General features: G+C 37.6%; 1 protein-coding gene across 4 annotated transcripts in view; it reads right to left on the bottom strand.

The window, feature by feature from the left end:
• syne1a (spectrin repeat containing, nuclear envelope 1a) overlaps positions 1 to 14,979 on the bottom strand; it is a 163,983-nt gene that overhangs the window by 18,228 nt on the left and 130,776 nt on the right. For all 4 annotated transcript variants that reach the window (XM_073856031.1, XM_073856030.1, XM_073856028.1 and 1 more), the window contains 18 exons: positions 14,821 to 14,970; positions 13,850 to 14,026; positions 13,599 to 13,754; positions 13,322 to 13,477; positions 12,915 to 13,085; positions 11,738 to 11,871; positions 11,434 to 11,638; positions 10,953 to 11,135; positions 10,571 to 10,717; positions 9,852 to 10,006; positions 9,585 to 9,732; positions 8,171 to 8,265; positions 7,854 to 8,088; positions 6,949 to 7,143; positions 3,400 to 3,525; positions 2,567 to 2,722; positions 1,199 to 1,357; positions 806 to 972 (listed from right to left, as the gene is read on the bottom strand). In XM_073856031.1, coding sequence (XP_073712132.1) covers positions 806 to 972; positions 1,199 to 1,357; positions 2,567 to 2,722; positions 3,400 to 3,525; positions 6,949 to 7,143; positions 7,854 to 8,088; positions 8,171 to 8,265; positions 9,585 to 9,732; positions 9,852 to 10,006; positions 10,571 to 10,717; positions 10,953 to 11,135; positions 11,434 to 11,638; positions 11,738 to 11,871; positions 12,915 to 13,085; positions 13,322 to 13,477; positions 13,599 to 13,754; positions 13,850 to 14,026; positions 14,821 to 14,970 — 2,915 coding nt within the window. The remainder of the gene's footprint in view (positions 1 to 805; positions 973 to 1,198; positions 1,358 to 2,566; positions 2,723 to 3,399; positions 3,526 to 6,948; positions 7,144 to 7,853; positions 8,089 to 8,170; positions 8,266 to 9,584; positions 9,733 to 9,851; positions 10,007 to 10,570; positions 10,718 to 10,952; positions 11,136 to 11,433; positions 11,639 to 11,737; positions 11,872 to 12,914; positions 13,086 to 13,321; positions 13,478 to 13,598; positions 13,755 to 13,849; positions 14,027 to 14,820; positions 14,971 to 14,979) is intronic.

Here is a 14,979-nt window from a genome sequence, read left to right as displayed (position 1 = left end):
TGGAAGAACATTTTGAAGTTGAATTTTTTTGCAGTGTGGTCAAGGGCATTTATGAGTATTTGTACATGTGGATTTTAAGATCGGATCACAGAGGTTTAGACTTTATTAATGTAAAATTACAGAAAAAAAACTGTATTTTTGTATCACGGAAAATTGCTTTACTTTATTGTGCCCGTAATTTTACGGTATTTTTCCTGCTGGAATTTTACAGTTTTTTTTCAGATTTTTTACAGTGTACAGTACTTGAGAAAAAAAGAGAAAACTACCACATACAGCACTGCAGCTGTTTCACACTGAGCTCATGCACGCGAGCGAATGTGTGTGTGTGTGTGTGTGTGTGTGTGTGGTTGTGTGTGTGTGTGTGTGTGTGTGAGAGAGAGAGAGAGAGAGAGAGAGAGAGAGAGAGAGAGAGAGAGAGAACACGCTTTGAAACACAGTGACACAGTGAAAATAACACCACCCATGTGAGAGGCTTTTAGTCCAGACCGCAGGCAACTTGACTATACCGGTCATATCCAGAGACACTATGGTGTCATGTTTATGATCCTGGTGCAGAATATTTCCTTTCCACCCACAGCCCATTAGCACAGTTACCATGACACACTTTCACAGTTTAGGACATGCCCTTATTTCTAAATATACACAAAAACATGCAGTTTCAAATCAGGCAAAACCTGAGAGTACTAAAGAAACCATTATGTAAAAAGAATACAACTTTGACTCCAACAGAAACTAATAAAAGCACATACGGCACAATAGAAACCTTGCTAAAGCACTACATGCACATTTTGTCACATGTACTCACCGAGCCGCTATGAGGTCAAGAAGATGTTGCCAGCGCTCATTGACTTTGCTAAGTTTGTATTGGATTTCTGCAGCTTTGCTTTCATGGCTGGCCTGAGCGAGTCTCTCCCCCATCTGCTCCAGTTGATACTTGTTCTCTTGGGCCACTGAGATTTCTTCTTGATAGTCCTGGCCAAAAAAAAAAAACAGACCAGATGTTTATTCATTTAAAAACTACAAAGTACTAAGCACAGACATTTATTTACATATTGGTTAAAATTTGTTTATATTTTGCAACCCGACCCATCATTAAATATATTTTTGCAATAGAAGTAGTTAGTCACAAATGTATAGGTAATATCACAAGCATGCTGTGTTAATGTGATATTATTATCATTTATAATGTAAGTGTCACCTTTCTGAGTTTCTCGATCATCTCTTCAATCCCGATGTCTCCGTTTTGCGAGACCTTGCTCTCCATGTGGGTGAGCCACTCGCACAGCTCTTTATTCTTCTCATTGAACACGGCCCATTCGTTCAGCCTCTCACTGACCTGCTGTCTGCGCAGACACAGCTGCAGACACCACAATGATCAATCAACATCTTGTGTTCAGCAAATGTGATTAAAGGTTGGTGAGCAGAATGACGTATAGATGTATGATTGACACTTCAACACACCAGGGCATACTTCTAGATTTCTTTATACTAGGCTGGCTACCAAATTTAGCAAACAAGGACCTATCAAAATGTTTTTGGTACGTTATGAGTGATAAATGAGTAAATGCTAAATCTTAAATTGACAGCAGTAAATTAATCTGCACTGTAAACAATATTTCTTAACCAATATTTTTTATTTGTAAAAAAAAATGTTAACATGCTAAAATCAAGTTAAAATAATAAATCTTAATTTTGGGAATTTTGTTTTTAGTTGTATTTCTTTCAATAATTTACATTTATGCAACTGGCAAACACTTCCTGGGTTGCTAGCTCAATGCTTTAACAACTGAGCTACAGTGTAATTCTATGTTTAATGTAAATCCCATAAAATTGTATTTAATTTATGCAAAAATTGGTTTAGAGTTCATAGTTTTAATTGTTGAAATTTTGATATATTTTATATTTTAAATATAAATAAAAAATATACCTAAATAATATACCTAAATAGTCTTTATATATACATAATATATACACACAGTACACACACACATATATTATGCAAACTTTTATTTTGTATGTGATTAATCGCGATTAATCTTTTGACAGCCCTTAAAATAATTAACACCACAACTATATATTTGATATATTTATTCAATATCTAATGTTAATATCTGACACTGCCTGTAAAAACTCAACTGAAGTCATTATTATGTGATTTACTGTTAAAACAACATGTATAATCCTACAAAATATAACCTTGACATCTTAATATTTACTGAGTATGGTCATGTCAAAGATTAAAATTAAAATGAAGTCGGTGACTGAAATCCAACTTTGATGCTCATAATCTCATAATTACTGTAGATTCTGAGACTTTAGTCTCATAGATTTCATATACAGGGACACATATATGAAAAAAAAGTTTAGCTAATTTACTAATCAATGCATAACCTTTGGATTTTGTGCACTTTTTGTTTTCTTGTGAAACGTTTGTGCTTTAGGAAGATAACTGTACACAGAATGAATCATGTTATGGTGTAAAACAAAGGTAAAGGGAGCGTTCACGCTTGCCTCTGTTTGCAGCTTGACTACCGTGTAATTGTATGTGTATATAGTGTATGCGTACCTGATGACAGGTCTCCTCCCACTGTCTCTGCAGTAATGTCAGTCTCTCCTGTAGGACTGTAAGGTCATCAGCGCTGAGGCCACTAGAGAGAGATTCTCTCAGTATACACAGTCCAGCTACATCATCAGCCCAGCCATCAATACTGCCCTCCAATTCCTATCACACATACAAAGAACACATCTATATGACATGTATGTAAAGAATTAACTGAGAAACAGGGTTGTGCATCTAAAATGTTTTCTTAATTACTATTTTATTTCTTAATTTGACTTTAAGTACCTACCAAACAGTATGCAAAATTGTAATTTGAATTTCAATGTGAAGCATGTACAGAATTGCCATATATTTACAGTTTTCCAATGAGAAATAAGCATTGCTAATGATGTGTATAGTTGTAGCATGTTTGTTACCATGCACCTCTCCCGCCTTCCCTCAGGCAAAGTCACAGATACTTTGTTGATATTTTAGCTCATAGCTATCTGCTTGACTCTCATACTACTACTACACTGCACACACCTCCCTGAAACATAATACATTAAAAATCACCTCTCCTTTGCAGATAAAATATTCATCACAGCCGACCTACTATGCTTCAGTACATGAAGCAAGCCAGAGTAACCAGATAGCACTACCGTAATAAAATGAATTACAATTGATAGGATACACAGAATACATAAATGCAGATATAAAATAAACAATCAAACTTCTCATCATCTTTTTAAAGCTAATGCACAAATAAGATCAAAGATATGCAGATTTTGCTGACGACACAAGCCTCTAGAAGGTCACAGGAAATAAGATGAGTCAGATTATGTGTGTGTGCACGTGTGTACCTTGCAGCGGATCTGTTCAGTGTGCAGGTCCTCATGGTGATCGGGTAAAGGCACAGAGAGCTTCTGCTTAAAAACTCTCAGCTTCTCATGTGATGCAGCAATACCTTTCTCACATTGGTCCCAGTCCTACAGACACAGGCAAAGAAAAAAAACATTCAAGAGCGCACATCCTATTAAGCCATTCAGAGACACAGCAACAAATATTACACACAAATATGCATGTTCTGAATCATTTTACTCAAGTCAGAGCAAGAGATTCAGTAAAATGACAAAATCACAGCTGCAATAACAATTTCAATTGCAAAACAATTCTTCATTTACACACAGTCAGAGGAAAGTGTCAAGGTCCCGACATAGAAGAGAGAAACATTATTAGGCAAATATAAACCAGTCAGGTACCTTCCGTCATAGCATCCGTAAAAATGGACGAAGGTGGGAGAGAAAGAGAGAGAGGATGGCAGAGGCCGCAGCAAAGAGGAGCCATTTTCTTTTACAATTCAAAATTGTTGTTCCTGCTGCGTCTGTACCCCACTGTGATGCGTCAAAATTGAGAGTATCACGATCACCGCCTGTCCCTGCTGCCCTGTGTTGGCAACGCAGCTTTTCTTGGACTCCCTCCCGTGTCCTATCTCCTACAGTACTAAAGATATCTTGCTCGCCTTCGTCTCTCTGGCTGCCTCTTCCTCTCTTTCTCTCTTTATCATCCCCCTCACACATTCACACACTCTTATTTTGCTAGCTGGACTCTGCTGCTTTGTAAGGTCAGATGCAAAGAACTGTTTATAGGATTGCAGTATTTTGCATAATACATTTGACTGTTTTGCATTAACATATTTTATAAAAAGAAAATTATACCATAGCTGGATAAACAAACCAAGCTACTGCTTCAGTTATATCAGATACTTCAGTCTTACATAGGCAGTGGCTCAAAATATCCAAAATATTGATTATATGTGTGGCTTATATGAACTATAAAATTGTAAAAATGTTACAGTTCAGTTAGAACTTCTCCCACAATGCAACATCATGTAGTTCTTTTTTTTTCTTTATTCTTCATGCCATTCCAGCATCTATGGCTATATTCATGACGAGAACAGTTAATCTATAGACAAGTTGATCCACACAAATGAATCCATACACAGGTTGGGGAGGGGAAATTTGGTATCTCCAATTCACCTAATTGCATGTTTTTGGCCTGTGGAAGGAAACCGGAGCACACACAGTAAACCGACGCTGACACAGGAAGAACATGCAAACTCCACAGAGAAAGACCACCTGCCCTAGCCGGGGCTCGAACCGAGAACACTGTAGGGGCTGTTTACATTTGGTATTAAGATGTGTTTTCATCGATCGGATCACAAGTGTACGAGAGAGACACATTACGTTTACAACTGGTATTTAAATCCATCTCTTTTGTCCACTTTCGACCGCTTCTGTGCCGAATACTGTGAGGGGGTGGTCTGTGAGACGGTGGGCGAGTCTCTCCGCCGTCATTCAAACCCGAACGGGAGTAATTATGAGTTTATATGGACGCAAACTAATATTATGTCGGAGTCCACTGCTTGTTTAGCAAGTAAACATGCTGCACAGTGTTTTGTACGTGTATATGTTAGAGCTTTCTCTGAATTTTCAGCGCAATTGATGAAATAGGATCGCGCAACTTTCACACGCTTTCAAAACGAAACTACGGAGATCAGCCACTTTAGTTTTATCAATGAAAGGCTAAAAATAGCACTGTTCACCGTCTGTTCACGCCAGAAGTCAGAAAAGACGTAAAACTTGTGTTTAGTACCTCAGAATAGATAAATGGGCGGAGAGAAGGAGGTCGCGTGTGGCTGTTCGAATGCATTCAACCACATGTGCGTTCCGCAACTCCAAAGCGATCCGATCGAAAGTGGTTTCGACTACCTCTGGATGTGGTCGAAAGTGGACGAGCTCAAAACGTTTTGAACACCATTTACACCTGGCATTAACGTCGTCCACTTGTGATCCGATCGACGAAAATGCATGTTAATGCCAATTGTAAACAGCCTCTGTCACCCCTGTCATATTTACTGTATACCTACTGTAATGCTAATGGGTGATTCTCACGAAATCCAGACTTAAAAGGTGTCCAGCATCAGATTTTTTTTAAAGCCCTTGAAGCCATTTTCTTTTTGCACATATAAGATTAAGATCTGAACTTACTTTAACCATTATTTTTAGAGAATTTAAAACATATTTCCTATAGAATTATTTACATTTTTTAGATTATCATTATCAAAAATGATCATTACTGCAATATGATATTACATTAAATATATGCATTTACAAACTCATGTTTCAGTAATGAGAACTAAAAAGTTGTCTAGGTACTATGACAAACAAAATTCAACTTTTATCTGGAGAGAAAAATTAAGAACTGCTTACCTGGTAGCCATCTTGAGTGTCACAGTCAATTATGTCCCTTCCAACTATTTTTTTTTTTGAAAATGTTAGTTCCTTGAGGGCTTAAACAATGATTGAAAATTGTTGCGGAGGACACATTTATATTCCTTATTATTGTCTCTACATTAACCAATGATCACCAAATACCACATGTTTCTCTACTGTAAATGTTTATAGTATAACATGCACTAAAGCTTTTTATTTTTTAATTATAAATATTTCCATGTCAAAGAACCCAAATCCAGTCATGGACACGTTGCGGTAATGAAAATGTTTCCCTTAAATGTGGAAAAAACTACAAAATTGGTTTCTATTATGTCATTTGAAATCATGTGCAAAATACTACGTGAAGAGATGTTTGTAACTGTATGCTTCTTATTTTGATACTCTTACTTTGCATTTACTTTTTTATCAAAATGTTTCAAGTCTAATTTCGCGAGAATCACCCTAATACCAACTTAAAGTAAAACAAGCCAAGAAAGTGGTCTATAAAACTGCAAGAACCAAGCAAACTCCAGGAACTTTTAGCGCTTTGCAACTATTTGAAAAACATTTCTGAAACCTGTACATTTGCATTTAGTGTTTGTCAATGATATGAACTACTGAATAATTATTAAGTATTAAGGTCAAAAACACTGAGTACACCCATACATATTTAGAGCTAATAGAATGCATAAGTAATAGGAAATGAATAAATAGTAATAACCAACATTGCTTAAAGAGTAACTAAACGCTAAACCAACTTTTTTAGTTAATGATCTGTTAGAATGATGCTTTATTAGTACTGTTCATTGATCTTAGTAACTTTTTTGACATTTAGATGTAAAGTGTTTCAATACTACAATATATGGTGTAAAAACTTCTGAGTGCTGCCCTCTTCAGGTTGAACGGTGGCTACCGCAGTTGAATCTTCCTATTGGATGTTGGGTCCAAAAAGTGACTCATGACGTAAGCAGGTTCAAGCTCACCACGCCCTTGTTACGATCTAACCAAACACTTCTTACGAGCTTAGTTCGTCCCCTCTATCTCCGTTGGGATCTGCCCATTTTTCTTGCATTTTTCAAATATTGCCAGTGGGCGGAGTCAGGCTCTGACCAGGGGTTTAGTTACGCTTTAACTCACCCTTAGCAGGGAAAGTAGTTCTTTCTTCCTCTCGTCAAAGCGGATGTTAACGGTCCTCCAGCGCTCCTGTACATCAGTGAGGTCAGTGTGAAGTAAGGCCTCTGCCTTGGCATCAGCCCACAACATTAACTGTCTCCCAGCTTCTACTGTTAAAATGTAGCTGCCTTGTTGCCTCTGAAGCACACGCTCCTTCAGCTGTATGAAGAGAAGAACATTTTATTTACCAATCTTTAAACTTCTACTGTACTAATGTACTTTCTCATTTAACATTTATGCCATACAATATATGTATGACTAGCCAAATAACTGTTATCCGAATGTGAATTTCTTTATTCTGCAAAACTCTGCTTTGCTACTGTTTAGAACTGTTCACTGCAAATGCTTCCTTTTAAAATTATAAAGAAATTCTGTTTGGTCTATAACATCAACATTAACCTATTAATCATATTAATATGTTGTAGGGGGGAGCTGAAGACTTTCCCAAACACATTTTTATAGGTTCAAAAATAGTGTCTGTTGTAGTTGCCGGCAAAGGATCCCGGTATGAATTGTTGTCAATATCGCACACCCCATAGGCTGCATAAATGCGCAAAGGTAAGCCTCTATTATTAGAGTAATAAGTTATTTTACACTTTTATGCGCATGCCCAGTTACGTGATTGGTCATGTTTCATGCGTATACTGTATGGTCGTGTATAGTGTGGATGAAGATTCTTTTTAAAATGCCAGTATAAACTAGGATCGTTTTCATTTTAAAATGCTCTAATGTAAACAGGGCCATAGAGTATTACTGTATTTTAAATAACAACAATGCATTATACTTTCACACGTCAGAAAAACTTAATGTTGGATCTTGGATAACAGCCTATAGGAGGAATAGTTTTGAGAATTTAATTGTTTATTTACCTGTATGTGATCTAACATTCCACGGATCTGCTGTAACACGACTGTTGTCCCCTGCTGTTGATGTTCTGGCTCTATTGATATCTCTTGCAGCCAGTGGCGTAGTTTCTCTATCAGTTCTGTGTATCGCTGCCACTGCCGAACAAGACTGTCAATAATCCCCCGTCTCTGCTGTGCCCGCCTCACCACACCTTGCCACTGGTTACTAAGCAGTGCCAGTTTTAGGGCAAAGTCATCCCTGTTAGGTAAATACAAAAAAGCCTTTACCAAAAATCTGTATAAATTAGATTTTAAAAAATCTATGCAAGTTCTGATTTTACCTGTCTACTACCTGTCCCTGATTTAGTAGCTGATGTCCATCACTGATGATAGATGAGAGAATCTGTTGTCGACTAAACATCTCTGTTTGGAACAACTATCCACACAAAAAGAAAGTTCAGTAGTTAGATACATGGAGGATTTGATCTTTATTTTCATTATTTCATAATTTTTTAAATCTCACAAAGCTTTATACAGAGCAAAATAACAACATCACTAAATGCTGTAAATTTAAGTAATGGTAGTAAATGTAAGTAATGTTAGTCTTTTTAACATTTACATTAGTGACAAAATTCATCTAATGATAATAATAATAATAATTTTTGTCCTTTTCTCCCTTGTTCGATGAAAAACCCTAACCAGTAAGATATAGGCTGCGTCCGAAAACTCTAAATTGCTACCTTCTGCGGCAGCTTTCCAAGGCAGGAAGGCATCAAGGCATGTCCGAATCTAATGTTAGGTTTATTTCCTGACTCCTGAGATCTTGTCCCACAATTCTATGCGTGGGCGCGCATGGGGAATGTGATTGGTCGAGCCTAGTCGAGTTCGAAAAAATAAAATGGTGGCCAAGAAAGCAGCTGGAGCACAAATTTAGTTTTAGTGTAAATAAATGTATATTTTCACTTTTTACACCTTTTAATTGCATCTCTAGCGAGAAATTAGTATTGTAGTTTTCAAATATGTGATTAGATATCAAAGGCGCTCTCTGTTTATATTTCTAACACGCTGCCTTTGAAGTGTGTCCGAAAGCATTTCTCTTAGCTGCCTTTATGCCTTCGAAAGTCATTGCCTCATGAGGCAGCGAGGCAACAGGTCAGCTGCCTAAGTTTTCGGACGCAGCCATAGTATTAGACTTTTGGGTTGTCAAAGTCAACTTTATTGTCAATTCTGCTGTATGTTTAGGACATAAAGGTATAATTAAAAGGTGATACCTTCAAATTAATATAACGCTGGCATTTTATGGTCTAGAAGCCTAAATTTGGTCTTGTTTTAAAGAAAACATTTTAAAGTTTTATTTACGGAAGTGTCTGGAGGTGAAAATATTAAATAAATAAATAAAAATGTTATAGATGTTTAAATTTATTGTAATAAATAAAAATAATGCAATATATTATATAATTTATACATAAAATTATTAAAAAATTAGTTTGTTGTAAGGTTTGCTGCATACTCTGTATTAATTAATACATTACGGTCACTGCATTATTATTACTGCTAAAAGGTCTTGAAATATGAAAACTACATTCTTAGACCTTTCCAACTAATTATATAGTTTGTCATGATAGATTAACATTTACATGCATAATACAGAAGTAAAAATATTGAAGCGCCAGTTAACAAGTTTTATCATTTGTATATTTGATAAAACCAAGACCTTCAAAGATGTTAATCTCTAATGATTAAGTCTATTGTTACCTCATGTTCTCTCTGCTGCTCTAACAGGCTCTGATAGTTCCCAGAGATCTCAGTGCCCAGCTTGTCCTCAGTTTGATTTAGGAAGGTCAACCAAGCATCACACTTCTCCAAAAAGGTCTGTCTTTGCAGTACCATGGCTTGGAGTTTACTGTAACCACACATATAAGCAAAAATGAAGATTGCATATATCTACAGTATAGAGTAGCACAGTGTTTCAGAACAGAGCAATGATTTTACAGTATCTAGTGAGGATCATATATACTGTACCTGAATCTCTCTACTGTACGAGCAGAGTTAGAAGACCAGCTCCTATTGAGATTCTGCAGTCGCTTGATTTCATTGTCGTTGAGGGAAAGTTGATAGCCCAACCCATTCAAGCGTTCCAGATCAGGAGAAAGACTGCTTAACTTCAACATGTGGCTCTGTGGACAAACATATAAGAGTGTTGATACCGTACAGAGGTGCATATCAGTGGCGGCCGGTGACTTCTTTATTTGAGGGCGCTCGATGCGAAGTTTGTCACAACATGTATGTAGCCCATCATGTGTGTGGTTCGTAATTTCAAAATATGTGTTCTGCGCATTAAGTGAATCTATGTGCATCACGTGTCTTGTCAAAATAAGTGCCTGCTGCAGACGCGTCTAAAGGGTTTATGATCAAAGAGATGCTCGTGTTTGCCAGATACTCGTATAATCTCATGCGTAATCAGAGTTTACTGTTAAGGGAGTATCTTGTGTGTATTTTGTGAACGTCTCTTTTATCATAAACGGTTTTGATGCATGTGCAGCAGGCACTTATTTTGACAAAACACGTGATGCACATGGTTCACATGACGCAACAAACACATATTTTGAAAACACAAGCAACACACATGACACGTCGAACACATATTTTGAATTCGCGCCCCTCAGATGAGCACGCACGAGCCGCCACTGGTGCATATATAATACAGCATTATTTTACAGGGAAACTGAAATAATTTTCACCTTAAGTTTGTCCATGTGTTCCTGCACAGCTGATATATCTGGGGATCCGACTGGGTCTGGTTCCTTCAGAAGCATCTCAGCTTCTTCTGCCCAGTGACTTAGAGAATATAACTCCTTACTAAACCTCTCATAGTCCTTCAAACCCGCCTAGCAGAAGGGAAAGAGAAGATAAAACACATTATTAAGAATAAAAGAGGGTTTGACGAAATGTTTAGTCAAATGCTACATGCTCTGTAAGTCACTTTGGATAAAAATGTGAATACATTTAAAAGTAAATAAAAGTGTGCAAACAATGGCACTGATAATTTGAATAAAAAGTGTCCATGCACAAATGTTGCATCAGGTTGCATCAAGTACTTTGATTTATTAACCCCTCACTTACCTCTAAAAGAGACTGCTGTCTTTGGAGGGTGTGTCCAACCGCTGCCAAGCGCTCAGTGAGTGACAGGTGGTCTGTATGGAAGGTTGTCATGGCAGAAGGGTCCACCTGCTGTCTCAGCTGTCCTCCAAACTTGTTTAGCTGCTCCAGAACAGACTCTGAGGATCCCTCAGCCTTCATAAGATCCTACAGCAATGCCAGAAAGACATTTGTACACTTTTACAAGAAGTAACACAATGACCCAAAGTGCAAAGATTTTACAACTACAAACATACAAAGTTTGCTTTTACTTAAATTTCAATCATTTACATGACCTTACTCAGTAAATATTTAAAAAAAATCATAGGGTATATTTTCACATAACATTATGTGGGATGATTTTATGTAGAAAACAGTAAATCACAAAAAATGACCTTAGCTTGGTTTAGTGGATCACAGTTTTTGTGAATTAGCTATTAACACAAAACTCTTATCTTAAACTCACCATGCATTGATGCATCCATTTCTTCAACTCCTGTTCTGTGATGTCCCTGTGGGTGGCGCTCTTGAGTAGATGTTCAACCTGCTCCTCTAGTTTTTGGATGTCTGTGTTGCTTTGAGCATATAACGCTTTATAATGCCGCCACAGCTGCAGTAGGCTTTTACTGCTCCTCAGCTGATCTGAGATCTGTTCCAGCAGCGTGTTCCACCTATCAGCAGATGTTCAATGATTTATATTGAGCTAGTACTCTTAATCTGTGCATTATTGCAAGCTATTAGTGGTATGTAAACAATTGTTTGAAGCTCACCTGAGGTTCATATCACCAAGCGTTACGTTGAGTGATTCAGTCACTGAGGGATGGCAGTCTTTCAACAGCTGTTGAGTTATGGAGCCAAATTTCCGTAAACTGCTCTCCTGTTTCTCTAGCTCATCTTGTAAACTCTTAAACACATACACAAAGACACCCATGATAATATTAGTCATTTGCCTCACATATTACAGTTATTACTTTGAAGAATAAAAATTCTATATATACCGATCATTTTATTTTTACACAGTTTTTCAAAAAAGAAAATGTAGCTCTAATGGTGGAGCACTGCAGTTGCAATTTCAAGTTTGTGGGTTCTATTCCAGGGAGACACAACTGATAAATAAATGTATACCTTGAATGCAATGTAATTCTAATCCAGGAGAGAATCTAGGGGCACTTTGAGGAAGGCTGGGTGGCGAAATGCATCAATGTGCAGTGTTTTAGTTATTCTTTTAATATTTTCTAAGTAAACCATGTTTGAATAAAGGCTTTTTAATATTTTGGAACCAGAAGTAGTGCCATGAATCCTTATTTATTAGATGCAATGTAATTCTCTTTGGATTGAAGCGTCTGCCAAATGTTTAAAGGGGACATTTTACAATTCTCTTTTATGATGTAAAATAAGTCTTCAGTGTCCCGTATCTGAAGTTTTAGCTCAAAATACACCACAGATAATTTATTATAGCATGTTAAAATTGCCACTTTATAGGTGTGAGCAAAACGGTGCCATTTTTTGGGTTGTCCCTTTAAATGCAAAGGAGCTGATAAAATGCAAACACTGATCACCATAATGGTGGTTTGTTGAAAAGAAAACTTAATTGTGCTGTCAATTATTTTCTCAGTCTCTCTCTGCACTAAATGGTTGGATAGTGGAGATTAAGGGGCGGTATCATAATATGATCCACTTTCGACGTCACATAGGGAGCGAAATCTGAATGATCAAATATTTCACATGCTTGCAGAGAATGGTTTACCAAAACAAAGTTACTGGGTTGGTCTTTTTCATGTTTTTTAGGTTGATAAAATCACTGAGGACCCAATTATAGAAAATAAACACGGAAAAAGTCAGATTTTCATGATATGTCCTATTTAAATCAAAATGCAAACGTCTGCCATAGATAAAGTGAACTGTGGTATTTTATTAACGGCTCCAGAGAAAGAGAAAGACTAGCACCTCAAGATTCTCAACTTGAACCTGCACAGCCTCTGGGGAGCCGGTGAGGAGGCACAGGCGAGAGATTGTGTAACGTCCCTCCATCAGGTAGCCTTGAATCTCTTCATACGCTTGTTTATACAGACTCCACTGCTCCAGGACGGCCCGGAGACTGACCGTCTGCTGCCCGAGCTGAAAGCCACAAAAACTTAAGCTGACCAACAGAAAAAGCCCTCAACTTACTATATTAGACCAACAATATACACTTTGTAGGACTGTCAATCAATTTAAATGACTGCTATTGTAATGTATTGTGATGACTATGCAAGCCAAAACATTATTGGGTATAAGAAATATTTGAGTATAACTGTAATGAAGAAAAATGCAGATAATTAGATTTCTATTGAAATGCACTACTTGGAATTTACCATGTGATCCAGATTGGCCCAAGACTGGTTGAGACTTTTTAGTGTCTCCATAATGACAGACCCGGCCTCCCCTTTCTTTTCCTGGATAAGTAAGCAACCTTTCTCTTCAGCTTTCTCCAGATCCTTCTCTTTTTCCTTAACCAACACTTCCATTTCCTACCATACAGACACTTAATTCAGTTCAACATCTTTGAACAAGAAAGCAACCTATACACTGTACTACAGTTTTGGTTTTGGTAGTAAACGTTTTTGGTTTCTTTGTGGTGTCTTGATCTACCTGACAGTCTTTGAGTGCATTCTGTGCTGAGGACACATCCTCGATCCTGTGTTTCTTTTTAAGTTTCTCTTCCTGTACACTGAACCAGGTCTTCAAAGTCTGGACCACGTTCTCATACTCCAACCAGCTTTCAAGAAGACGCTCCAAAACCTGAATCTGAGAATCACAAAGAACAGCAGTTTGATTGATTTGATTGCAAATAAAGATTATTGATGTCTGTTAAGATAATAAAAACTTGACTCATAAAAAACCTTTTCTGTAACCAGTCCCTGCAGTATCTGCCAACGCCGGTTCATGGCCCCGAGACGTTCGGCAAAGTCTGTTTTGTCACTGCGTTTCCCTTCCACATCCTGACTGCTGATCTGCAGAACCGACTGATTCACAAAGTCCACCGTCAGCTGCTTGCAGGACAGGTCAATCCGAAAACCCTGTTTAAAGGACAATGATAGGGTAAAGTATAGACAAGCAACTCTGCAAGTGATAAACTAAGAATGTTAAAGGAATAGTCTACTCATTTTTAATATTAAAATATGTTATTACCTTAACTAAGAATTGTTGATACATCCCTCTATCATCTGTGTGCGTGCACGTAAGCGCTGGAGCGTGCTGCAACGCTTCGATAGCATTTAGCTTAGCCCCATTCATTCAATGGTACCATTTAGAGATAAAGTTAGAAGTGACCAAACACATCAACGTTTTTCCTATTTAAGACGAGTAGTTATACGAGCAAGTTAGGTGGTACAAAATAAAACGTAGCGCTTTTCTAAGCGGATTTAAAAGAGGAACTATATTTTATGGCGTAATAGCACTTTTGGGAGTACTTCGACTCTGCGCAGTAACACCCTCCCTCTCCCATTATGAGAGTGAGAAGGGGAGCGGACTTTTCAGGCGAGTCGAAGTACTCCCAAAAGTGCTATTACGCCATTAAATATAGTTCCTCTTTTAAATCCGCTTAGAAAAGCGCTACATTTTATTTTGTACCACCTAATTGCTCGTATAACTACTCGTCTTAAATAGGAAAAACGTTGATGTGTTTGGTCACTTCTAACTTTATCTCTAAATGGTACCATTGAATGAATGGGGCTAAGCTAAATGCTATCGAAGCGTTGCAGCACGCTCCAGCGCTTACGTGCACGCACACAGATGATAGAGGGATGTATCAACAATTCTTGGTTAAGGTAATGAGTAGATGAGTAGACTATTCCTTTAAGCCTTCTCTTACCTTGTATTTCTGAAGACACGTTTGCACAACCTCTGATCCCAAAGCACCCATAATCTTCTGCTCATCCTCCTGAATGATGTTCTCCATGAGAGATATCCAGCTCATTAGCTCAGTTATTGCATGACGGGATGGCAGCTTCTCCATCTGCAGCTGTAGGTT

Source organism: Misgurnus anguillicaudatus, chromosome 18, assembly GCF_027580225.2.
Source record: "Misgurnus anguillicaudatus chromosome 18, ASM2758022v2, whole genome shotgun sequence".
Taxonomy (NCBI): Eukaryota; Metazoa; Chordata; class Actinopteri; order Cypriniformes; family Cobitidae; genus Misgurnus; species Misgurnus anguillicaudatus.
This window is presented reverse-complemented; position numbering and strand designations above follow the sequence as displayed.